The sequence below is a fragment of the Oncorhynchus nerka genome, linkage group LG13, assembly GCF_034236695.1.
Source record: "Oncorhynchus nerka isolate Pitt River linkage group LG13, Oner_Uvic_2.0, whole genome shotgun sequence".
NCBI classification, from domain to species: Eukaryota; Metazoa; Chordata; class Actinopteri; order Salmoniformes; family Salmonidae; genus Oncorhynchus; species Oncorhynchus nerka.
In genome coordinates, this window is record NC_088408.1 from 55,215,985 (window position 1) to 55,242,951 (window position 26,967).

Below are 26,967 nucleotides of genomic sequence, written 5' to 3' on the forward strand. Positions count from 1 at the left end.
CATGCGCACGCACACACAGACAGAGCTTTATGTTTGCACTCTATTCTTTCACGAGGCGGTTATGTTAAGCATGGGCCGTGCTGACACACCCAACTCCTATAAATTACACCCCCTGAGCCTTTCTGTGGTTTCCCTATGGCCTACTACAGTGAGCCTTCCAGGAAACTCACAGCATAGAGCCTACCTACTTCACTTATGTGGATTGTGGTCCGTGGTGTTTCATCAAAACATACATAAATACATGCTCCAATATACATTAGGACTTTTGGCGCCTTACTCCCTCCCATCTGTGCACACAGATTATGTTTTGTCTTTAGTAGACCGGGGACACATTGACTGTGCCTTACGCATCACAACTGCAGTACACCATCTCCGCACCACACGCGCCCTCTCAGAGCGAGAACAAAATGGCACCGGTAGCAAGACCTCAACATAGAAGATTGTTGATCGCAAACACAAATGGAGCGGTTGCAAAGGGCATGGTTCGTAGAGGAGGTCACGCGAGGTCACCTTCAGTGGCGACCAATAGGAGAGTGTCTGCTCCCCTGGTGAGAGACTCCACTTGTTGAGCTCTGCTGCTGACAGGCAGAGGCCTGGGGTTCTGGAAGTGTCCTTGACTCCACTGGAACAGCACACAGCCGTCCTCAGTCTCCTTCCCCACACAGGCAGCCAGGTAGAGACGGGTCCCGTGGGAGAGCAGAGACACACTGAGGACACCCTGAAGCTCCAGGCTCTGGTGGACAACAAAGGTACTCCCAGTCCGCACAAACACCTGGTGGAAACAGGAGGAGTTAGCTACTAGCTAGTCGAAAATCAACTCCAGGTGGTTGTGGACTCTATCCATTGGGCGTTTTTGATTTGAATGAAAAATAGTCATGTGGTGGTGTGCATATGGGTATCATGATCTATGACACCTGTGTGGCACTGTACCGGTATGCCTCACAGGTTATGGCAAGTCATGTTCCTTTTAACCCCCAAACTCACCTGGCTGGAGGCAATCAAGTAGTCTCTTCCTTCAACGGAGAAGTGTTTGACATCAAGAGCTTCAACAGCCAACGTTTGTTCCTAGGGGGAAAAGGGTTGAATTTGAGTGAAAAGAATACAATACTCAACATAATGCCACTGCCATTGAGTGGCTGTTATAAAGAACGTATCATAGGAACATAAGGCCGGTGACCGTGTGGATCTTACGTCATCTTAATAACAGGTAGAAAACGTAATCATTAGGACCCCAAATGAATCGACAACCGTCAAGCCAAAGAAGTGAGGGGCTTCACCAGTGTGAGGTTGTGGTCCGGCTGCACTCTGAACAGGCTGAGGTTGACTGCGGGGGAGTCAGTGTGGCCTCCGTGTGTGATCGCTACATTGTACGAGCCGTTCACAGAGAAGCCCACACACACACTAGGGTCCTGGATCCTCACCGACTGAAAACACAAGAGATTCAGAGAGCGAGAGAGACATCATACATTTGCGATCATGAGTCATCATGACATTGAGTTATGCATGTGTGGATGCAACACAAAGTAAGGCCGTTACCTAAAAGCTATTACGGGTTGGTGGTTTATGTCTTCCTTCCCATGTTCACTCCTACACTTTCTTCCTTCTTTGCCTCCTATGTAGTTCAGCTACTGCACCGATGCAGTTTGACCTTTGATCTCTTGACTCTACACATAGGCTAATGTTTAGATGAATTACGTCTCTCTCTACAAGTCCCCTTTCTGTGATTGGTTAACTGCCTGTAGAGGAGAAGTGATAGACAGCACCAACGTACTCTCTGTTCCACACGCTAGGACTGAAAGATACAACAAATCCCCCCCATACCCTACTTCTGCCACCAAATTGTTAATTTTCTAATGCTAGTCCATATCCATGTATTTCACTGTCTATGACAGCAAAAAAATCCTGAACTTGAACTAGATTACCTGTATAGGTACCAACACCCCCTGCCACCTGTACAGAGTGGCATGGGTCTGGGTGGAGCCACCAGGGGAGGGCATGTCCAACCTCATGGCCAGAGGAGAGGCACCATCAGCCAGGGAACACCAGCCTGAGGTGGGGGTCTCTGGGAAGATCTGATACACTGCCATCACTGGATGAGTCCCCTCTGAAAATAGACTAGTACAATCACTGTATATCATGGTAAACAAGTGGACACAGACTCGAAACAGAAATTGCCACTGGATTGTGTAGTGTGGATATAATGACATTAACTGTGTGTGCAGAAGCAGAGTTTCTAGCCCATCTTACCCATGGCAATGGCTGTGTCCGACTGGGTCTCCCACTCCACACTGACCGCTGCCTCTAGACCGTTACTGCGGGACACGGTCAAGAACACAGTCCTACCACCCTCTTCCCCCACCACAGAGCTGTCAGTCCTGCAGAGATAGAGGTACATGTGGGAGTGTGTGTGTGTGTGTGGAGTGTGTGTGTGTGTGTGTGTGTGTGTGTGTGTTTGTGTGTGTGTGTGTGCGTGCGTGCATGCGTGCTTACATGTGCATGTGTGTGCATGCATGTGTTTGTGCTTGCATGTGTGCTTTTGTGTGCTTGCATGTGTGTGTGATCATATGCTCACCTATTGAGGGAGGGTGCGATGCGGAAGAGGCCCAGCGGGGCGGAGTTCTGAAGCACGGTGATGAGTGTGTGGAGTGTGTCTCCAAGCCGCGCCCCTCCCGTTGGATTGGACAGAGTTACCGTGAACGTCTCGTTCACCTCGGGCTCAGCATCCAGAACCGCCCAGATCTCCAGAGTCTAGAACATCACATCACGCAGGAACGTCAGAGAATGTCAACACATCAGAGAACGTCAAAATTAGAATATGAAGGGCTTTATAGGCTGAAACACATCTAGAAAAGATTCTTGCCCTTGCCTATATATCAATTCAATCTATTCTCAATCCTCCAAAATATCTTCAATCTATTGAATCAGTTCTCCTGTATATCTTCTAGACTGACTGAAGTCCATGGTCCCCTTCACCTTGAACCTGACTCCGTCCTCCAGCTCCACAATGCCCTGCCAGGGCATGAGGTCGTCCTGGGCCAATGTTTTGTTGGCATCTGTGATGCTGAACTGGACGCTGACGGTACCGAAGGTGCCCTGGGGTGGGTCACGCACCACATACAGGGTGGCCACACTCTCCACCAGCCCGGACACCGACGTGGGTTCCCTCAACAGGAAGTGCTGGCTGCTGTTGAAGGAAATGACACCATGGCCATCGTCGCTGGCCAAGATGCTCACCATGGCTACGGAGACACGGGACAGGGAGAGCAGTTTTCACCAGGGCACTTGTCGATTCTTGTGAAACCAATCAACAATGTCTGTGAAACCATAGGTACGTAGACTACACACGTAGACTACACAACAAATGGCCAATAAAATACAATATAAAACATGTGTAGCGAACATGCATGATGCTACAGGCTTCCAGAACATCCTACCTGTGGTATTGTCTCCCAGCTCCAGCCCGGACGATGGATTAGCCAAAATCAGCTGGAACCTTTCAGCTCCCTCTGGGATGACATCATCCACGATCTGAACCTCAACAAACTGATGCCTCTCCCCATCAGCGAAGTGGAGCGTCTGAAGAACAAACAAAACGTGTGAACTCACAATGACAAGGCGCCTTTAGTCTCATTGGTGGGGCCCAGAGTTTTTCCCCCGGTCAGAACAAATGGTCAGGGAAAATTCCTGGCCCTACTCATTAAGAACTCTGATCGGCGGTTTAGTGGGTTAGGGGCACGGGCCTCACCGATGGAGTGGCGTTGTAGTCCAGGCCCAGCTGAGCTTCCAGGTTCTGAGCGTAGAAGACGAGCGAGACGTTTCCGTAGGTCCCTGCGCTCCTGTAGGCCACCAGGCTCAGCACGCCCACGGTCTCATTCACCTCGAAGCTACAAGGGAAAACACACAGACAAACATCAGATTTGTCTGCCACTAGAGAGGAGAGAGTAAGGATTTACTTGCTATGGCTATAATATGTGCCTTGTCTCACCCATCTACCTGAAGACGGGTGCAACTGTAAGTCACTCTGGATATAAGGGTCTGCTAAATGACTAAGCCATGAAAGGGGAAAGAGTAACAGATCCTACTAAAGAGGTGAGAGCAGTGCGGGCTTTTCTCAGCCAAGCAGTCCGTGTGAGGGAAAATGCAGTAGAGTAGAGGGAGTGCTTCTGGGTATATCTGCACAACCACAGGTGCTCTTAGAAACAGAGGGCATCTCGTAAATGGAGAGAAAGGGGGGGGGGGAGGGGGAGGAAAATCACTGTGAACGAGAGGTTGAACACAGAGCCACTCACTTCGTGTTTGTCCATTCAATGACACCTCGAATACCATCATTGGCGCCAATGCTGATTTCTGCCACCAAACCCTGGGTGTCTGAAGAGAAAAGGCAACATTGCAATGGGGAATGGTAGCTCATGTCCTAAAGTCTTGTTCCAGTAATAATATCTTAAACTAGCATTAGCTTCAGCATGATCACTATGATCGCAAAGCGGGGTTCAGAGCATCTAAAGAGGATATGAAGCACTTGTTTGACGCTACAATAGGAGCACAAGATGAGGAGACGAGGGCCATTCACTTTTCACATGCAGCCAGCTGATAGTTGGGAGTATGTGTTGACTGATTTCTAATGTTCTGTCTGTCTGTCTGTCTGTCTGTCTGTCTGTCTGTCTGTCTGTCTGTCTGTCTGTCTGTCTGTCTGTCTGTCTGTCTGTCTGTCTGTCTGTCTGTCTGTCTGTCTGTCTGTCTGTCTGTCTGTCTGTCTGTCTGTCTGTCTGTCTATATCTCGCTCTGGGCACAGACAGCACGAGGGCCATTTAAAGCGTTTGGTTTGGCATTCCCACTGCTCACCACAGTGTTTTTCAGCTCGACCCAAATCCCAACAGCCCCTCAATCATAGAGGCATCAATCAATCAGAAGAATCGTAGCCACTGAGTGCTGGCTGGCAGATGGGCCCTATGCCTCTCCAGTCTGTGTTGTATTCTGTCTACTCCTTAAGTTACCCATTCATAAAATGGGCTATGGTTAGGATTACACAAGACGCAGTAGTGCCAATTACATTTTGGATATATTTGCAGATCAATGATAAAACTGTGTCCGTTGAACGTAATGTAATGTACAGTGAATGAATCGCATATTAGCCATTATGCCATACTACACAACGCAAAGCATTATACTGTAATAAACACTAAATATATGTTACCTTTCAGTGTAAAATATACAACTTCTACTCATCACACAGAATGGAATAGAAGAGAAATGAAAGGAGAGAGAGGAGAAAATAAGAGATACAACACATATTACACAGATTTGAACATGAAAGGGGAATTTACAGTACATAACAGGAAGTCAAGGGCAGAAGAAAAAAGGGGAGTGGTTGTTAACCCCATCCAAATGACATGTAGAACTAAAAGTGACCTATAGGATCGCTGTGGGAAAACCATGCACATTTAGAATGCTTTGTTTGTGATTAACCTAGTTGCCCATTTCGGGACAATGCCAAACACAGCATACCTAGTTTAGGGGCAGGTGAGAGGGTGGTGATCAGTACTGCAGATGTAATGTTGACTAGGAAGAATTCCTGCAACTCGGGGACGTCATCCTGGGAAAGAAAATGTATATCATTTGTATAACATATAGTCTGCTACATTTACACTGTTTGAATTCTAGGAAAACTCAATAGGCATCATACACTTAGCCTACCAGAGTACCACCAGCCATTATGCCATATGAGAGAAATATGAGAGAAATATGACCGTGTTTGCTGTGGTGGCCAGAGTTGGAGGCAATTCCAATTCAGTCAATATAGCAAGTAAACTGGCATTCCAATTCCCCCTAAAAATGCATAGAGAAGCATCGAGGAAAACGGAGCATTGAGCAATTGGAATGTCAGCTTATTTGATGAATTGACTGAATTCAAAAGGCATTGAGCCCAGCCCTGGTGGTGGCCTTACGTCTAGTATCATGATGGGGATGGCCACCGAAGTCTGTCCATCCTGCAGGATCACTGAGCCCGACGCAGGGAGGAAGTCCTGTCCTGGTTCAGCCAGGCCGCCGCCCCCTTCCACCTGGGACAGGTTCTGGAGGGACCCTCGCACCGTCTCATAGCTGATATTCACCGCCCCTGAACACAGAACAACACATACTTGGCTGTTAACAAACACATTTTCTTTAACGTTAGATCCAGTTAACTAATAGCAGTCACTGGGTGACATCTGATTAATTAACATAGCGGCATTTGCAGCTAATCTTGTTTTGAGACAATAGATCAAAATGTACAGTACAGTCCCAACTTTTCTCATCGTTTAAGGCCTGGAGTTTTCCCTGGTCTGATCACGCGATCGGGAAACACTCTGTCGCCACTAGCTCCTCCCAAATCCCTATTCCAGACTGACCTGAGGCCACAAGCTCTCTGTTGATGAAGACGTTGAGGACGCCGTCGCGCTCCTCTGTGCTCAGGCTGAGGGAGGATGGGGCGATGCTCAGCATCCCGAACGGCTCGTCACTGGTATCCACGGTAACCACAGCCTCAAGCCCCTGGACGTCCAGCGCTGCGTGACCCGTTACCAGAACACCTGGGGGACAGGGGGAACAGAACACTGACGGATAATATCCATACAAACACGAGTCACACTCATTTCCTAGCCTTACAGGTTACAGGGTCGAACAGACTAAAAACTCTTTGCTATGGCAACCTCTATGCCTGATCCATGCTGCATAGAGTCATTGTAAACAAAAAACGTGCTTCTTAAATGACTAGCATGGTCAAGCTAAAAGTGAAATAAATAGAGATCCAAGTACATAGGAGAGATTGGAATGTGCATGTTGTTACGTTGGTCAGCCGAGGCCAGGGAATGTGATTTACCATAAGTGTGGATGTTGGAGAGGACCACCCTATATTCTTCAATCTCCTCAGGGGTTGCGTCTTCAAGTAGCTGGAGGACTATGGTAGCGTTCAGTGTTCCCTGTGTGAGTGACAGGAGACGCTCGAACATCAAGCACCATATACAACAGAATGAAGCGAATACTAGACACGGCATGTACACCATACCGAGGCGTTACCCCGGTCAGTTTGTTTACCTCGGTGAAGAATAGTAGTCCTGAGGTATGTGTAAAGGTCCTGGCAACACGGGGGCCTTGGATGACCCAGTCCACGGTGGCGTTCCCCAGACCAGGAGCTGTCCTGGTCACCAGCAGGGACAGCATCTCCCCTACAACACGCACACACACACCTTAGTCACTTTTTAATGTAATACATGTCAAGCTGTATTTGTAACTGGCACTGGATTATACAGTATGCCTTCCTGTCTACGGGAAAAGTTAAGGTTATTTCTCATTGCCAATTCCTTGTGCAAAATGTCGCCCATAGTTTGCTGTTTTAGATTAGTAGACCAGGATACAGGCTTTGATTACAGCCTTACGAAGGTCTTCCCTTAGCTACTGTAGGTGGCTCGGAAAGAATCAATCCATTAGGAAGTGGTGTAAGTATTCGCCACAGATAAGAGTGGAAGGGCTCCGTCGTGCATACCCAATGAGCCGTGCCTGGAACTTACTACGTGTGCCACCTGTTGCAACATGCTCCTCCCACTATCCCTTGCATTCCTTCATTAATTCATTGGATGTTTCCGAACGCGCGGAGAGCGAAGTGATGAGGTCGAGGAATGGTAGCTGTGTTGCCCTCTACAAAACAGCGCGGGTACGAATTTGTGATCACAAAGCCATGATATTCAATTCAATTATGACAGGAGTTACTATCAGGGGAGGCAGGGGTCATTATGTCATCAGTGGCTGCTTGGTAAACTGGCTCGGTGCAGAGCTAAATAATTCACACAGTGATTCAGTTGATGCTCGCTTCATTGAAGCGACGTACAGGGTCCCCTGTACTACACCCACCCTCTCTGGCCACAACAGAGCGTGAGACTGCGTGGAAGCCCACCACCCCCGCCACGTTGTCGTTGGCCAGGATGACGATGGTGACCGTGTCGGAGCTGGGCAGGATCCGGCTGCCTCCCGCCGTCTTCACCAAGCCAACCATCAGGGTCTCGCTGTCCTCTGGCTCCGAGTCATCCGTAATCACTATCTCAATGGTCTTCTTCAAATCGCCTTTGGATGGAGAGAACCAAATATACTGTATATCAAAATAATATTCATATCCAAAAAGCATTATGCAGTACTAGCTTTTAAACCTACCGTCGGCAAAGACAAGTGTTTCCCCCGTCCCGGTGAAGTCAGTGTTGGGTGTAGCCATTCCGCCCACGAACCTCCACTCCACTGTCACCTGTCCTAGGCTGCCCCCCCTCCTCTCTACGACCAGGGGTACTGAGACGCGTGGCTCCTCTCTCACCTCCAGATAGATCCCGTCCTCTGTGGCGTTAGGGCTGAGGCTGTAGATGAGAAACACCCCAAAGTCATCTCCGTTCATGCCTATGGTGACCACTGCCTTGTCCGGTTGCCCTATGGAGGGCAGGTTCTTCTCAGCCACGGTTAAGTTGACCAGCTCCACCTTCAGGATGCGGATGGAGAAGCTCTCGTCCATCTCGGGGAGTTTGTCCGTCAGAATGGGAACGGTCAGGTTGGCTACACCCGAGCCGTCTTCCAAGATGGCCGTTTGCGCTGTCATGGTGGTGTAGTCGCTACCCGCCGCGGCCTGCGAGCTGAAGAGAACGGCGGCGGCGGTGGTGTTTTTGGCATAGGTGAGGGTCTGGGCGGACGCGGTGAGCTGGGCAGCCCCGCTGGTCACCCAGGTGCAGGAAGCCATGGGGGACGAGCCCCCAGGGGGAGACAGGGAGAAGGCCTGGCAGGCCTGCTCCCTCAGGCAGACTGCAGCACAGGCAGCCAGGGGGTCTCCCAGAGAGCTGACATTGACAGGCCTGCGGGGGGTGCCAGAGGGTACTCCTGACACCGGGGGGTTGTAGTACAACAGCAAGTTCTGGCCCTCAGTCTGGGCCATGCTCACTATGTCTATCTCTGAGGTGCTGTAGAGGACCTCCACTTGGCTAAAATGACCACCACTGATGTGATGAAGGAGAGGGAGAGAGAGAGAGAGACAGAGAGAGAGACAGAGAGTTAGTTAAGAATTTGTTTGAATAGCAGCAATATGTCGATTCAGTGCAAATTCCAAGGTAAGAAGATGCAATGATACTGCAAGAGGACAGAACTCAAACTAAAGGACAAACCTTCGACGGACAGTAATGTTGGCCATAAAAATTCCCTCGAGAGGTTCCTGCACACGATACACAGACTGGTCAAAGTAGACCGTCCCATACGGGTTGTCATTGGCTGGGACAGTAATATTGATTGTTTTGTCTCTTCCAAGGTTGCCTCCATTATTGGCACTAGTCAATTCCACCTTGATTATCTGAAAAGCACAGAACGTTTAGAGGAAAAATGTCAGACTGTATACTATATTGGCCTCTATATTATATAGTAAATATAATTATACAAATCCTTTCTTTGGCAAAAAAATAAGAACAATGTTATGAAATTATGAAGAAAAAAAAAAGACTGCGTTTCTTACTTCCTCAATTTCCGGCACATCGTCTGCTAGGACCTCGACTTTCAACGTCTTAATGGTTTCCCCGGGCGCAAAGATGACCTCTCCTGACACAGGCCGGAGGTCCCCTACTGCTGCTCTGCCGTTGACCGTGGCTCGCCACTGGATAGCCACGGTCCCTATGGTCCCAGCATTACGCACTATGGGCAGTGTCACCTCAAAGGAGTTCGCCCCGGGCTCCTCTATGGTGACAGGAGCAGCCTGAAATACTAGGGAACACAAACAGTACTTTTATGAGTTCTAATGTCATTCGTTGATAAAGGAAACATGCTGGAATCTTCAGTTTGCTGATGTCGTCAGTACCGTGCATATACTGTAATCTGATTTGAATGAGCAATTGTATATTTTAGCACTATATTTAAGACTAGTATAGTATGTGTGTGTGTGTGTGTGTGTGTGTGTGTGTGTGTGTGTGTGTGTGTGTGTGTGTGTGTGTGTCAAGGTTTCCGTTTTCCAATTGGCGCCGGCAAGATTTTTTATTTACCAGGGCGGACATTTGAGAAATTGACCAGACATCCATTTGCACTGGCTGTTAATTTTGGGGCGGCAGATAGCCTGTGTGTGTGTGTAACCTAAAGGTTGCTGCATCGAATCCCTGAGCTGACAAGGTCAAAATCTGTCGTTCTGCCCCTGAACGAGGGAGTTGACCCACTGTTCCCCGGTAGGCCGTCGTTGTAAATAAGAATTTGTTCTAACCTCTTGAGTGTAGGGGGCAGTATTTTGATGTTTGGATGAAAAACGTACCCAAATGAAACTGCCTATTTCTCAAGCCCAGAATCTAGAATATGCATATATGCATATACGTCAGATTAGGGTAGAAAACACTCTAAAGTTTCCAAAACTGTCAAAATATTGTCTGTGAGTATAACAGAACTGATATTGCAGGCGAAAACCTGAGGAAAATCAAACCAGGAAGTGGACTCTATTTTGAAAGCTACATGATCCATAGCCTGCCTTCGCTCCATTTAAAGGGATATCAACCAGATTCCTTTTCCTATGGCTTCCCCATGGTCTGAACAGTCTTTAGACATAGTTTCAGGCTTTTATTTTGGAAAATGAGGGAGAAAGATCACATCGCGTCATTGTATGGCTGGGTGCCAGCAGCATTTTGTATGCGCAACAGCTTGGAGCAGCCATTTTCTTTCTCTCTTATTGAAGAAGCTACATTCCCGTTTGATATATTATCGATAATATATTGCAAAAACAACCTGAGGATTTATTATAAAAAAGTTTGAAATGTTTCTATGAACATTACGGATACTATTTGGAATTTTCGTCTGCGATGTCGTGACCGCTCGAGTCTGTGGATTTCTGAACATAACGTGCCAACCAAATGGAGGTATTTTGGATATAAAAATAATCTTTATGGAACAAAAGGAACATTTATTGTGTAACTGGGAGTCTCATGAGTGCAAGCATCCGAAGATCATCAAAGGTAAGCGATTTAATTTATTGCTTTTATGACTTTCGTGGCCAATCTACTTGGCTGCTAGCTGTTTGTAATATTTTGTCTACCGAGAGAGATGTGCTTACCTAAACGCTTGGTATGCTTTCGCCGAAAAGCTTTATTGAAATGTGACATGCCAGGTGGATTAACAACAGGCTAAGCTGTGTTTTGCTATATTGCACTTGTGATTTCATGAAAATGAAATATTTTTAGTAATTTAATTTGAATTTGGCGCCCTGCAATTCAACGGTGGTTGACGAAAATGATCCCGCTAACGGGATGGGTGCAGCAAGAATTAACTGACTTGACTAGTAAAATAAAGGTTCAATTAAAAAATAATATATATCAAAAATTCCTTAACAGAATAAAAAATTTGCCTTTAAACTTGTACTAAAATAAAGTAGAACGATGTTCTTATTCCAACATGACAGGTTTTTATTGAAAAGCAAAACATTGCCCATTGCGTCTTCGTCCCTGCTATAAATCCTAAATGAATATGATTAAAAAAAACGGAAAAAACATTTAGGCTAGAAGAAAAAGTCGCCCACAGTAATAAAACACAATTTCGAAATGTAATATTTGTATAATATAATTTCCGATCAACCTGTCCTATAGGGTCTTTTTATGAACATTTTAATGAATAAATAACAAAACGTGTCTGTCTACAAACACGATAGTTTGCATCTAATTTACTTGCGTTTACGACGGACCTCGGCCTGCTCAAAGTGAGCCGCTGCTGTTGGGAAGTCAAAACTGTCCAAATCCTAAGAGCAGCTGGCGATGCGCATCAGCCTCAAATCTTCATCAAAGTTTTTCTCCAGAAAATTTGTCCGGAAAAATTACCGGCTAATGTGAGTGCATTTCTGTGTGTGAGAGAGACGTGAGCTAACCGAAGGCCCCAAAGGGGTCATCAGAGGGCAGGATGGTTATGATGGTGCGAGTGAGCGCCCCCAGTCGAGCGCCCCCTGTGGTCACGTTGAGCAGCTCGATGCGGAAGGTCTCCTCCAGCTCAGGAATCACATCGTTGATGATGTAGATGGGAACAGGCTTACTGGTCTCCCCCTCCAGGAGAACCACGTCAGTGGATGCTACGCTGTAGTCGTCACCTGTATTGACACACACATTGTTAGAAACACATATTATTACACACACACACACACACACAGTTACACACATTATTACAGACATACGCACACATACACACTGTACATGCTTAGCAACATAACAAAACACTATTGAGATAAAATGTAGACCAGACTTACCAACTCTGGCAGTCATTGGTACGGCCCTAAACTTCACGGACACGTCAGCAAAAATTCCCCCGGTGCGTGTCACATTGATGATGGGTCCGACATAGTACTCAGCTACACTGACCGCCGGGGCAGACAACTGCAGGAACCCAAAGGCGTCATCACTCGCCTCCACTATCACCTGGGCCACGATCTCAGCCTTCGGACCGAGACGAGGAGACCGGGCAACTAGGAAAGATAGAAAGAGGATGGGTTGACAAAAATCTCATATTCCAGCTACAAATGTTGACCATGTGACGACTATAGGCCCCGAGATTCATAGTTGGGACGTGGAAATGTGGCAGTGACTTACTTCGTCTCTCCTGCTCTCCTTCTATGAGGTTGACACTGATCAACTCCACGAACACAGACTCGTCCCTCTCGGGGTCTTCGTCATCCAGCACTCGAAGGGTTACGTTAGCCTCACTCTGATTGGCCGTGAACACCACCGACTCCAGGAGGGGTACGAAGTCGTTCCCCTCACTGGCCCTGCCCACACCCGGGGTCATGAAGGGGGCGGTGTCAGCCTCACTCAGGGTTCCGTATGTCACGCGTACCTTTCCCATCAGCCCCCTCTGCCTGTGGATGGTGAGGATGACCCGGGTGTGACCCTCGGGCAGGCGCACCGGCCTGTTGCTGTCTGAGAACACAAACACTCCGTATGGGTCGTCACTGGCCAGCACTGTCACAGTGGCCTCAGTCCTCACAGCCAGACGCCCATGGGAGACATTGACCAGGGACACGCCGAAGCTCTTGTCCAGTTCCGGCACCTCGTCCTGGGCCACCTGGAGCTCAATCTCCCCCCTGGTCTGGCCCACGTGGAAGGTGATGTTCCCGGCCCTGCTGATGAGGTCTTCCTCAGAGCTGTCCTCAGCCTCCCAGAATACAGTCACGTTGGATAGGGCACCGGATGACCGCACCACCTGATACGAATAAAGAGAGAGTTTACAACCTACTGTCAGACGAACAAACAAACAAACAGGCAGGCAGGCAGGCAGGCAGGCAGGCAGACAGACAGTAAGACAGCTGTAATAGCCTATCTGAACAGGCTTGTAACGACAGACAGACAGACAGACAGACAGACAGACAGACAGACAGACAGACAGACAGACAGACAGACAGACAGACAGACAGACAGACAGATGTAATAGCCTAATCTGAACAGGCCTGTAATGGCAGACGGACAGACAGACAGACAGACGCACATAGCCCATATACACATATACACAGGCACACACACACACAATGACCTGCAGGAGCACAGTGCTGCGTCCCTCCTCAGGCTCGGTGCCGTTGACAGACAGTGAGTCCTGGCTCAACTGGAACACCCCGTGTGCGTCGTCAGAGGCAGCGATGGTCACGGTGATGTGGGAGGCGACTCCCAGGCTGGCTAGATAGAAAAAAACGTCACACAACTGTAACGGCTACCCTTATTTTCATAATTACAATTTGTTAAAATGAGTCATCGAAAGTTTTTCCTGGTGTGCAATTGAAAAAATAAATTCCACTTGAATTCCATTGATCCACTTGAAATAATAGCACTGAACACTGCAGTGCATTGTGGGTTTTTATTAAGGTGGAGGGTGGACCCCGACAGAGAAACAATGAGCCTGGGGGTCTGTGACATTTCTGTTCACCACTTACCACTGTTGCCCTCCACTCAATATAATGCCTATTTGCTTTTCCCACACCAATCTCCCTGGTCACTGCTCACTGGCCCCATTGCAATGTAAATACCATGCACACAAATATACAGGCATGCAAATACACACACACACACACACACACACACACACACACACACACACACACACACACACACACACACACACACACACACACACACACACACACACACACACACACACACACACACACACACACACAGGCTTAGGGGATGAGGTGGAGTCTAGAAAGAATGGGAGGGGCGGTGGAGGGGAGGGTGATCTTACCGCGGTGGTGAGAGGACAGGAGGAAAAACTCAGTGTCACTTTCTCCACTGCCACTGCCTTCACTCCGAAGGAACTGATCCACTTTGAGATCGCACAGGATCCCGCCAGAGGAGTGGGAACCATTGGGGAGCACAGCACACAAGACCACACAGGAGCACACAGGAGGAGCACACAAACACACACAAGGACACAATGTGACAGAACACAGGCAAAGGATGAGTTAGAACAGGATCTCGGGGACGGGAAATACTGAAGGATGTGACTACAGGATAGGAAGGTGAACTCTAACAATTATCTGAAGTAAGAGAAGAGGAGGTAAAAAAAAGATCATCACCAATTGGCCGATCAATCAACGAATCAATCAACCAATGGTATTTGTGTGTCTTACCTCCTCCGTCAGGGTTGTAGAGTTCCACTCTGAACACTTTGTCCAGCTCTGGCACGGGGTTGTCAATGACTGTCACGCTAATGTACTTGAAGCGTTCTCCTGGCAGGAAGTCTAGCACGCCATCTGAGTCCTGTTTGGGCCATGGAACAGGTACAGGCAGATCAGGTAGGGAACAAGAGGTTAGCTTGGGTAGTTAGCATAAGCTCACTGTCATTAGCTGCGTTTACACAGACAGCCCAATTCTGATATTTTTCCACTCATAGGTTTTTTTTGACATGAGCTTTTTTGCCAATAATTGGGCCAAAGATCAGAATTTGGCTGCCTGTGTAGACGCAGCCAAACAGCTATCCAAGGAGTGAGTCTAGTGACTCAAACACACTGGAATTGTCATCCATTATCATTTGGGATTTTATGTACAGGTATGTCTTATTATTGTCTTCATCATTTCAAAATAAAAGCACCACAGATAGCCAAATATGAGGATTGAATAGGAAATGATTATGGGTCTATTCCTTATTAAAAATACATATGTAAATCACGCTTTATAAAGCAATGGTTTCTACGGGTGATTTGTGTGAGAATACACAGATCTCCAGTAATCATCCATCCCTGTGTCTGCCTGAGACCCTGGTCTACGGGATAAGGAAGGCATAAGGAAATGACCTCATAGTCCTCGGGGCTGACTGCGGTGAGCGGTGAGGTCCTGTAGCCGACCATGACTTTTCCCAACAGGCCTTGGGCCCTGGCCACCAGCAGGCGGACCTCTCCGTCCTCCTCATTGACCGTGACATGGGCAGGCTCTGTTGCCGGGCGGATCATCCCCTCAGCTGGCAGGCTGGACTGGAACTGGATCAGACCTGGGAGAGAGCGAGAGAGAGGTACCAGTACTCACAACAGCTGCTCATCCAGCCTCATAGAACAATACGCTTGTCGGAGATTATGAGAGAGAGAGAGAGAGAGGCTCGAATGCAACGAAATGTTCACCATACATTCACAACATGGGAACCTCCTTAACTTTGAGTGGCCCTTTGTTTTGGCTCCGTTGTGTCTGTGATGACACGTGTACAGTGTAACAGTCAGTTATTAACTCACACCAATAGCAGTTTGTTACACTGTTTTCAAGTCATGCCACAAGCTGAACCTTTCAAGTAGGTCGTAAGCAGGGCTGACAGAAGTTCATTTATGCTTCTCTTAAAAGGTGTCACGTGAACTCGTGGATACCGTTTTTATGTCTCTGCGTCCAGTATGAAGGAAGTTAGAGGTAGTTTCACGATCGTACAGCTTGCACTAAACTATCCCTTTAACTAAGTGGCTGTACAGATTGCTGCAGTTCTTGATTGGTGCAACTAAGGGTGGAAACTGGGGAGATGAGTATCCGTTTAAGGTTCTAGTAGGGTGGCACAGTGATGTGTGTGTGCCTCTCTGTACCATAGGGATGGTCGCTGGCTGTGATGGTGACAGTGGTGGCTGAGTTGTCAGGGTCAATGCTGGCCCCACTGGTGGGGGTAGAGCCTGGCTTCCCGTCACCTGACTCGGCTGACACCAGGGTGACCTGGAAGGACTCCGCGAACTCAGGGGTGTCATCATCCAGCACCAGCAGGTTCAGGACCTGGGAGTCGCAGGGAGAGGATGTCATAACACATGAGAGTGAAGATTTTAATCTAAAATCAGTCCTAGTGTAGCATAATGTATTTTCAGGCTTCGATCTCTGTAGTGAGATTTTAGACTAAGTCTAATCATTAGCAGGCACCTGTTACTATGACAACATTTTCCTTTTAGCCACTAGGTGGGGCTAGAAGTCAACAACATCACCACTGAATGGATGAACATAGTTTTCTGGGATTCAACAAGGCCAGAAATGTAGATGCATGGTAAAATATTTATATTGACTGGTTTGTAGCTGCCTATAGTCTGAATTTATTGCAGTTGCATTTATATTCAATGTGTGTGCGTGTGCGTGCGTGCGTGCGTGTGTTCTCATTTACAGTGCCTTGCGAAAGTATTCGGCCCCCTTGAACTTGAACTTTAAAGATATAAAACTGTATTTTTTTGTGAAGAATCAACAACAAGTGGGACACAATCATGAAGTGGAACAACATTTATTGGATATTTCAAACTTTTTTAACAAATCAAAAACTGAAAAATTGGGCGTGCAAAATTATTCAGCCCCTTTACTTTCAGTGCAGCAAACTCTCTCCAGAAGTTCAGTGAGGATCTCTGAATGATCCAATGTTGACCTAAATGACTAATGATGATAAATACAATCCACCTGTGTGTAATCAAGTCTCCGTATAAATGCACCTGCACTGTGATAGTCTCAGAGGTCCGTTAAAAGCGCAGAGAGCATCATGAAGAACAAGGAACACACCAGGCAGGTCCGAGATACTATTAAACTACTATTAAACTTTAAAGAAGTTTAAAGACGGATTTGGATATAAAAAGATTTCCCAAGCTTTAAACATCCCAAGGAGCACTGTGCAAGCGATAATATTGAAATGGAAGGAGTATCAGACCACTGCAAATCTACCAAGACCTGGCAGTCCCTCTAAACTTTCAGCTCATACAAGGAGAAGACTGATCCAGAGATGCAGCCAAGAGGCCCATGATCACTCTGGATGAACTGCAGAGATCTACAGCTGAGGTGGGAGACTCTGTCCATAGGACAACAATCATATCGTATATTGCACAAATCTGGCCTTTATGGAAGAGTGGCAAGAAGAAAGCCATTTCTTAAAGATATCCATAAAAAGTGTTGTTTAAAGTTTGCCACAAGCCACCTGGGAGACACACCAAACATGTGGAAGAAGGTGCTCTGGTCAGATGAAACCAAAATTGAACTTTTTGGCAACAATGCAAAACGTTATGTTTGGTGTAAAAGCAACACAGCTCATCACCCTGAACACACCATCCCCACTGTCAAACATGGTGGTGGCAGCATCATGGTTTGGGCCTGCTTTTCTTCAGCAGGGACAGGGAAGATGGTTAAAATTGATGGGAAGATGGATGGAGCCAAATACAGGATTCCATGGAGTCTGCAAAAGACCTGAGACTGGGACGGAGATTTGTCTTACAACAAGACAATGATCCAAAACATAAAGCAAAATCTACAATGGAATGGTTCAAAAATAAACATATCCAGGTGTTAGAATGGCCAAGTCAAAGTCCAGACCTGAATCCAATCGAGAATCTGTGGAAAGAACTGAAAACTGCTGTTCACAAATGCTCTCCATCCAACCTCACTGAAATCGAGCTGTTTTGCAAGGAGGAATGGGAAAAAATGTCAGTCTCTCGATGTGCAAAACTGATAGAGACATACCCCAAGCGACTTACAGCTGTAATCGCAGCAAAAGGTGGCGCTACAAAGTATTAACTTAAGGGGGCTGAATAATTTTGCACGCCCAATTTTTCCGTTTTTGATTTGTTAAAAAAGTTTGAAATATCCAATAAATGTCTTTCCACTTCATGATTGTGTCCCACTTGTTGTTGATTCTTCACAAAAAAATACAGTTTTATATCTTTATGTTTGAAGCCTGAAATGTGGCAAAATGTCGCAAAGTTCAAGGGGGCCGAATACTTTCGCAAGGCACTGTATGTATAGGATTGTGTATAGGATATATGTATAGGATTGTGTATAGGATATATGTATAGGATTGTGTATAGGATATATGTATAGGATTGTGTATAGGATTGTGTATAGGATTGTGTATAGGATTCTACAGGTGTACCAGTGGGGTTTCCCTATCTCATGAATGATTGTGTGCAGGGTAGTTTTCCCAGGCTGTATGTATGTGTGTGTGTCTCTCTGTGTGTGTGTGTGGGTGTGTGTGTGTGTGGGTGTGTGCCCTCTAGGTGTTCCCCCTCACCTCAGAGCGCTGACCGGGCAGGAAGAGCACAGAGCCGCTGGCGTTAGCAAAGTCCTGGTTGGCCTGAGCCTGTCTGTCTGAGTCCAGCTGAGTGACAGTGTAGTTCACATAGACGTGGTCCAGAGCCCCACGCGTCCGCTCAATAACACAGGAGATGGTGGAGCCTTCCTCTGTCGTCTGGCCATAGAGAAAAGGGATGATGGTTATTAATGATGCTCCCTGAACTGAGAGACATTTTAAAAACATAATGTCACATTACACTCGTCAAAATTGTACACACATTTTTATTTGATGACAAAACTTCACAAATTTGGAATTAAAAACGTAAAGAAAATAATTTTGGACATTTTCATGTTTTCCACAGCAAGATACTTGTAGTTCATTACCAATTCAAGACTGACAACCACTCATTCCAAAAATGAACATTTGGGTTTGAGAGATACTTTTATGGGCAGCCCTCCTCTAATTCCTGCACAGTCAAGATGTGATTTGCAGAGAGTCCACCCGATAGCCCCGCATGCCTCTGAGTCCCTTTGTCCCCTGGCAGCGTTAGAGGGACCCTAGTTCTGATGGAATGCCATCCCCTGGTCTACCACCTATTGTGCTACTGGGACTCTAGTTCCATAGGAATGCCCTTAGCTGCTCAGCCATCTGTCGCTCTACCTGAGAGGAGCCATTAGACACCTGTGTGCAATCTCCCTAAAGGGCAGAGCACACACTTTCACCCAGGCGTAAACACTGTTTAAATATGCAGAAGGATATGCACTCGCTAACGACTGCCTTCGATTACATGTCTTTCTAGGTAACAAAATATCCATATTCTCAGGAGACATGCTGGATCAAAGCCAGTTACAGAATGTGTGAATAATGTGCTGTGTGGTCTCCATTCTACTCTGTGTCTTACATCACTGTTGCTGCTGTGTCTGTCAAACTCAGGGACCGCCAGAGTTGGTAAATATGGTCTGTACATTTCATCTCAATAGTGTCTCATTTATACTGCAAGTCATATACCGTGTGTGTGCGAGTGCTTTCGTGCGTGTGCGTGCATGTGCGTGCTAGTGAGTGTGCGTGAGTCTTACGTCTGGTATGCAGGCGCCGGTGAAGCCAAAGAAGCCGTTGGCGTTGTCGCTCTTCATCACCCGCAGGGTGGCGGTGGGGCGGGGGAGGTGGAGACGTGCTCCCCCATGGGCCGCCACCAGCTGCAGGTAGAACAGCTCCTCCCCTTCCTCCTCCTTGTCGTCCCGCACCTCCACCACAAAGGCCTTCTGCCTCTCGCCCTGCCAGTACTGCAGGTAGCCAGAGATGTTCCTCAGGTCCATCTTGGCGGGCTGCGCGTGGAGCTCGTGGATCTCCGAGCGGTTCAGTCTGCTGTGGTAGAGACGCAGGTCCTGCAGGAGGCCCGTGTAGCGCTGTTCTCCGTAGGGGTCCGAGCCGATCCGCACCGGAGCTGAACCTGCAACACAAACACAGGAGGCAGAATACACTCAGAAAAACATCAAGCAGTGGGTGGTCATGCTGCTGTCAGAAAAGCTAAGCTTTTTGTATACAGAGAAGCTGACAAGCATGTACTGAACAGCGTATCCATTGAAGAATGGTTTCATGCTACAATGCTGACTTAAAAGGTGTAGGCCAATGTATTCCAAAGCCAAATCTGTCTTCATCTCTAACCCTAACCCTGTGGGAAAAAGTAGGTACAGCGCATCTTCAATAGGCCTATCTCTGCAGTGGCAATTATTAAACCATTAACTAGTTCAGAGGTCACTCCCTATGATGACCCACCTTACCGAGGGCTTGACCAGTACCCAGCAGAACAGCAGAACACTGGACAAATTGAGAAAACCTGCGATGGTGACCCCTGACAAAGCCATCACACAAAGCAATAAAACACCGGTTGAGTTGACAAGGTCGGATGTGTCTGACGTTCACATTTATATCCCTTTGATTGAAGTTGTCCAAAGATGATCTATCAACACAGATAGCCCCGTTATGTCTTCAGTTATTGGGGGGGGGGACTGCCGTCGGCTTTCTTCTGCCTGTAACAATGTCCACCAGTGAAGCGGCTAAGCGCTCGCTCAAGCATTGCAGAATCTCTGTAAGTCTGAACAAAGGGAGAGGGGCTGGGTGGAATGCATGGTTTTAAATAGATCCTCCCTGACCAGATGTGGGCCTCAAGAGTGAGGAAAGGCGCAGGGTCCCGCAGTGGTCACTCACAGACCACCGGTGATGTCAGATTGATGTGGAAGCCTCTGTCTGCTGAGAGTGAGACACCTCACGGGAACAGGCTCAGAGAGGCTAGACTTCATTGAAGTCACTGTAGTCGGAAAGTGTAAATTATACAATAACGCAATTGTAAGTATTATGACTTTTGCCTTTAAAGCTAGAATCCGTAAAGACGTCCTCATTGCGATTTTGAATATTTCCTGTTGAAAACGATATCCCAAGTATAAATACAGTACACACACAGTAAAGGGTATGTTTTGAGCAATATATATACACAGTACCAGTCAGAAGTTAGGACACACCTACTAATTCAAGGGTTTTTCTTGATTTTGTACTATTGTCTACATTGTAGAATAATAGTGAACACATCAAAACTATGAAATAGCACATGTAGTAACCAAAAAAAGTGTTAAATAAATCAAAATGTATTTTATATTTGAGATTCTTCAAAGTAGCCACACTTTGCCTTGATGACAGCTTTGCACACTCTTGGCATTCTCGCAACCATCTTCGTGAGGAATTACTTTCCAAAAGTTTTTGAAGGAGTTCCCACATATGCTGAGCACTTGTTGGTTGCTTTTCCTTCACTCCTTCACTTCTTCTTGGCAATTTCTCACATGGAATAACCTTCATGTCTCAGAACAAGAAACTGAATGATGAGTTTCGGAAGAAAGTTCTTTGCTTCTGGCCATTTCGAGCCTGTAATCGAACCCACAAATGCTGATGCTCCAGATACTCAACTAGTCTAAAGAAGGCCAGTTGTATTGCTTTTTTAATCAGTACAACAGTTTTCAGCTGTGCTAACATAACTGCAAAAGGGTTTTGTAATGATTGCCTTTGTAGATATTCCATTTTAAAAATCTGCCGTTTCCAGCTACAATAGCAATTTACAACATTAACAAAATCTACACTGTATTTCTGATCAATTTGATGCTATTTTAGTGGACAAAAATTTGATTTTCTTTCAAAAACAAGGACATTTGTAAGTGTCCCCACACTTTTTAACGGTAGTGTATTTATATATATATATATATGTTTTAACACAACTGCAAACTAAAAAAGCTGAGGTATAGGTCTGGAGAAATATAACCACTCTTAAATTCAAAGACAGAGCTATGGATGCAAGGATTGACCTTCCATGATATCAAAATTATAGTTTTAACCATGTTTTGAGGCTATAGTGTTTGTTTCCATTTACATTGTTTACAAACACTGGCAGTAAAACAAGCTTGTATTTTGGGTTCTGATGGAGTAAAACAGTTGAAATAAACTCACGAGGCATTTGTAAGATATATTCTTCCAGAATTAATGGGTAGTTATCATTAATTTCTAAGTCCCAAAATAGATGTGCAGTAGAAACTAAGGATTCCAGCATCAAGAGATAATGAAATTATTGGGACTCACCGTCAGTGATGGCCTCTCCTTTCAGACTCTTAATCCCTCTGGGCATAAGGTTGCCATTCAGGAAGAACTCAATAATCCCATCATCCACCGTGATCAGCACATGGAGCCACACGTTGTCCTCCACAAACCTCTCTGCCGTGGCCCGGGCCACCAGGGTGTTGTTGGCTCCCAAGGCTGTGTAGTACAGCATCACACTCACATGGGACTCGTTGGTCTGGACCTTCACCCCATAGTACAGCGTCCCGTTCCTGTTGCCCTTGGACACGATGAAGCCGTTGGTGTCCGGCCTGGAAACCAGCCAGGCTGAGAAGGTGAAGTTAGCAAGACTGCCAGGCCCTTCCTCTGGGCTGATAGTGCCGTAGGCCCCCTGAAGGCCCGAGAAGAACCAGGCGTCGGTGCCCGAGTGGTGCCTCCTGGAGTGGGGCCTGAGCTCCACCTCCTTTGGGAAGGAGGCGCTGAGGAGGAGGTCCTGCATGGGAGGGAGGCCGAGAGGGAAACGGACAGATACAATCTCCCAGGCAACCCGCACTTCCCCGAAGGTGCCCTGCTGCCGCAGGATGGTGAAGGAAGTGACATCCGACATGTCCTCTTCTGACAGGATGTCCTCCGCCACTTCCTGGTCCAGGTTGTCGACGGCGATGGCGAACACTCCAAAGGGGTCATCGTTAAAGGGGATCAGGACAGAGGCATTGAGGGATGTATTAGCCAATCGGCCGCCCTCTCCGGGATAACCACCTATGGGATATCACCGGGCAGAAAATGGTTAATGCTTGGTATCAACAACATTTGTAACATGAACCAGAGCACTTTAGGAATAACCCATAACACCCCACTTCAACTGAGAGAACATAGGTAGCTTTAAGGCTCATATGTTGATGTTTTAGTCAAGAACATACTTATGGGTGCAGTGAAATGCTTATGTTACTAGCTAAAAATGTCAAACAAGTACACAAATAATATTTAAAAAATTTAAAAAAGAGAAATCATACATGTCCGGACGAATCCAGTTAACAACTCAAATAATATTGTATCAGTAATCCAAATGCAATCTATGCGTATACACACCAGTAAGATAGAGTGCCTTCGGAAAGTATTCAGATCCCTTGACTTTTTCCACATTTTGTTACTTCATAGCCTTATTCTAACACTCAGGCAGTGTACACGGAGTATATGAAACATTAAGGACGCTTTCCTAATATGTGTTTGTGAGTATGGGCATACCCGTGCGTGTGAGTGTATGTGTGGGTACGGCGTCAGCGTGTGTATGTGTGTGTGAGCTTGTGTGTGCGAGTGAGTCTGTTACTTACTACAGGAGAACTACGAGTTCAGTAGGTCAGTCCCACGTCCCTCACCTGGCACATATCTGCCTCACACTCACACTTCCCCTTACCTGAGATGCTGATGAGCCTGAGGACGTAGAACTCGTTGAACTCAGGGAGTTTGTCTGAGATGGCCTCCAGGACGATGGGCTTGGTCTCCTCTCCAGTGGTGAAGGTGATGGAGCCCGAGGTGTTGGTGAACTCCTCACCAGGCTCCAGGGCTGTGTCATTGGCGTAAAGGCGCCAGAACACTGTCACGTTGCCAAAGTGGCCCCTGGCCCTGATAGCACTAGGAGACAAAAGGACTGTATGTGGGACTGAGGAAGAACTCGCAAGGATACAGCTCAGGTCCTTAGAGGCTTGAATGTATGCTGGTTCCTGTGTTTTCCTTCTTAACAGGAAGTGATTAAGACCTGAAAATCAAATGTGAGCACTTCCTTAGCAACCAATGACATTAGTTGACCAACGAAGTACCAGGGAGAAGAGTGCCAGCAGACATTAAGGCCCCCGAGGTCCTGAACTGTCCCACACTGGATTAAATTAGAACTAGAGATGGTAGAATAATCAATCTAATACATTTGAGCTGCTAATCTATTCCAGAGGCTGGGAAAGCATGCAGGAAAGGTGTATGGTGTATTAAGGCTAGAGTTGGTCCTTACTAGAAGTTGTTGGTCTTGCCCTCTTCTACAGACCTCTCTGTGGATTCCAGGGAGAATATTCCATTGGCCTCATCATTAGCCTCAATCACCACTGTCGCTGTGTCCGCACCATACACAACAGCGTCACCTGTCCCCACACACACACACACACACACGCTGGATTTCAAGTCCAGCCGTTTCACATGCTTCCTAAGCATGAAGTCACTGAACATATGTACGATGCCGGTTAAAACGCTATGTCCCTCTGTTGTTACTAAATAACAATTTACTTGAACAAGAGAGAAACGTGAAATGTGTAGACAAAAAAAACAAACATGTAATGTCCTTCAAGTCAGTAAAATGTTCTTGTTTGAACTTAACATCTTGCTTGGTTTAAATGAAACACAGCAGGTGCTTGTGCTTTTACAGAAGAAACAGAGAGAGAGAGAGAGAGAGAGAGAGAGAGAGAGAGACGAGGTTGCTTTATAATACCCACATAGTATTGTCATGCTAAATATCATAACAAAAAAAGGAGACCGTTCTCATTACCATAGCACACAGTAACCACGGCAACCCCAGCGGAGAGGGTCAGGGTTCTATATGCAGATGTCCGCCACGGAAATAATATAAGAGCCCTCTCTCGTTAACTACGGCTCGGAGAGGAGCAGAGTGGGTGAACCCTTATTTTCACTCCAAATAGTCCGTGCACATTACAGCCAGGCCAGGCAGCGGAGTGGAGTCGTGGACTGGGCTGGCGGGCTTTGTGCTGGAGCCTGCAGAGTGAGTCTGAGTTCGGTAATTAAGTTCCCCCACAGGCCCACCCGCTTTCATCCCTGTCTGTGTCACACAATACCGGGATTAGGGGGGCTTTTCAGGGTCACCAGTCTCAATGCTAATCAACCCAGATACTCACCAATGTACAGAAACAGCTGTCAAAGAGACTGGAGATACAGCGAGTAAACGAGGAAAAACAGTCAACGTAACGAGGCTGGTTGTTTCGTACTACAGTTGTCTCTAAAAATGACTTTGTCATTTGTGCTTTGTGCTATTGTACTGAGAGCAGGAATTCGATTGGACAACCTTCCATACTACACAATGTGAGTAAGGCCAGGAGTTTTTCCTGACCACGTGACCTGACCAGGAACCTTTCTGGAACCTAGCCGTTGTTAAAAACTAGAGCTCAAAGAGTTTTTCCTGTTCAGGTCACGAGGTCAGGAGAAGTATCTCGTTCGTTTGAATGCGTAGAAAAGGTGGCAGCCTTACACACCTGTAGTGTTGTAGAGGAGGATGTAGAAGAGTTCGTCAGTCTCAGGTGTGTCGTCCTCCTCCACAGCTACAGAGAGGTTCTTTGACCATTCTCCCACACCAAACACGAGCACGGTGTCGTTACTCAGCGGGGCCAAGTCACCCAGTGACGTCCCGCCATAGACCACGCGATACATCACCGTGGCAACAAAGTCAGCCGGACCAGCCCTCAAAACAGTGAAGTTGGCCACACCCCCCTCCTGAATCCGGACAACCACAGGCTCTGGAGGACAGAGAGATAGAGAATTACGTCATCCTATGTCAACTGACATAACTAATGTAAATAACCACCATGCCACGTGACATAAACACTAGGTCACTTGATATATCCACTCTATGTCTGCTAACACACAGCAGCGCTTGAAAAAACTCCCAATGCTTTACATAAAGCGCTAGGGAGCAAATCAAAGATATCCTCACCTGCAAAGTAAATCGGGTCATCGTTTTTGTTTATCTGCAAGCTTGCGTTGAGTATGTTCCCAAGTCTTGCTCCCCCTGTCACATTTAGGAGTGTGATGGTGAAATTCTCCATGTCCTCTGGGAGCTTATGTTGGAAACAAAATATTGTCAGGCAAAGATGAAGTATTGTGTAGAAAAGATAATTAACCATTGATATTAGGCCACTCTTGGCCATGATTACAGACACCTGTGTCTTTTGACACTACATAAATGAGTCATCCCGCAGTGTTTGTGATTATACCCTGATGAAGACAGCTTGGCTGTCGAAACGTTGGTAATTAAATCTTTGCATCTGAGCTCCTAGAGTGTGCGGCTCTCTTTTATTCTTACCATACAAACCATGACATTTTATTGACATAGATATTATACACATTATGTAAAAGAGCCCTGGTCAAATACTGTATAGTTTGAGAGATGGCTTTACCTCATCGGGTACAGAGAAGAGGGTGAGGTTCTTCACATACTCCCCCTCAGCAAACACAACGTATCCCTGGTCGGGGCTGACGTCAGCAGACATGTGGGGCTCTAGGACCCAGGACACAGACACCTCCCCAAAGCGACCCCTGTTCCTCACCACAGGATAGGCCACTGCCAAGGAGACCCACAACAGAACACAATATTTACAATATAATACACTCAATCCTATTCGTTTCTGTATAATCTTAAAATATGATCATAAATGTTCTCCCTGTTATTTTACTTTCTTCATACTATATTGTCTTAAAGTACTGTCGAGTTTTAAGACACTGTTCCTCCACTGCTCCATTGTACCTGAGTGAGACTCTGAGCCTTTGCTCTCGTTGATGGCCTCTGCCACTCCAGACCGGCCAAACTCTATGACCCCGAAGGGGTCGTCATTCTTCCGCACCGTGATGTTGACCTCTCGGTGGTTGCCAAGGCGACTGGGTGGAGTGCTGTAGCTGCTGAGTACCATCGAGAACGTCTCATCCAGCTACACACAGACACATACACACAAGCACTTTAACGGAACTGTCCCACTGTAATCTACAGGTCGAACACATGTAAACTATCGAAACCAGCAAACTGATTTGGCATTTCAAACTGGAAACAGTAGGACCAGCGACACCCTCACAGTCAGGAGGGAGTGTCCAAGCCATACATACATGATGCCATGAAGG

At 46.8% G+C, this 26,967-nt stretch overlaps 1 protein-coding gene across 1 annotated transcript in view; it reads right to left on the bottom strand.

Annotated features, from left to right (window-relative positions):
* LOC115140639 (adhesion G-protein coupled receptor V1-like) overlaps positions 1 to 26,967 on the bottom strand; it is a 183,895-nt gene that overhangs the window by 130,431 nt on the left and 26,497 nt on the right. Inside the window, 36 exon segments of the mRNA XM_065026488.1 lie at positions 511 to 772; positions 985 to 1,065; positions 1,278 to 1,424; positions 1,923 to 2,104; positions 2,248 to 2,375; positions 2,573 to 2,748; positions 2,974 to 3,239; positions 3,435 to 3,576; positions 3,746 to 3,884; positions 4,290 to 4,368; positions 5,506 to 5,593; positions 5,946 to 6,115; positions 6,387 to 6,566; positions 6,857 to 6,956; positions 7,072 to 7,202; positions 7,885 to 8,094; positions 8,182 to 9,002; positions 9,168 to 9,349; positions 9,509 to 9,753; positions 11,882 to 12,097; positions 12,254 to 12,469; positions 12,594 to 13,203; positions 13,531 to 13,670; positions 14,233 to 14,313; positions 14,621 to 14,750; positions 15,284 to 15,477; positions 16,049 to 16,229; positions 18,484 to 18,660; positions 19,563 to 19,936; positions 22,108 to 22,842; positions 23,498 to 23,715; positions 24,086 to 24,212; positions 25,332 to 25,592; positions 25,790 to 25,913; positions 26,253 to 26,431; positions 26,612 to 26,780. Of these exon segments, the coding sequence (XP_064882560.1) occupies positions 511 to 772; positions 985 to 1,065; positions 1,278 to 1,424; positions 1,923 to 2,104; positions 2,248 to 2,375; positions 2,573 to 2,748; positions 2,974 to 3,239; positions 3,435 to 3,576; positions 3,746 to 3,884; positions 4,290 to 4,368; positions 5,506 to 5,593; positions 5,946 to 6,115; positions 6,387 to 6,566; positions 6,857 to 6,956; positions 7,072 to 7,202; positions 7,885 to 8,094; positions 8,182 to 9,002; positions 9,168 to 9,349; positions 9,509 to 9,753; positions 11,882 to 12,097; positions 12,254 to 12,469; positions 12,594 to 13,203; positions 13,531 to 13,670; positions 14,233 to 14,313; positions 14,621 to 14,750; positions 15,284 to 15,477; positions 16,049 to 16,229; positions 18,484 to 18,660; positions 19,563 to 19,936; positions 22,108 to 22,842; positions 23,498 to 23,715; positions 24,086 to 24,212; positions 25,332 to 25,592; positions 25,790 to 25,913; positions 26,253 to 26,431; positions 26,612 to 26,780 (7,861 nt within the window).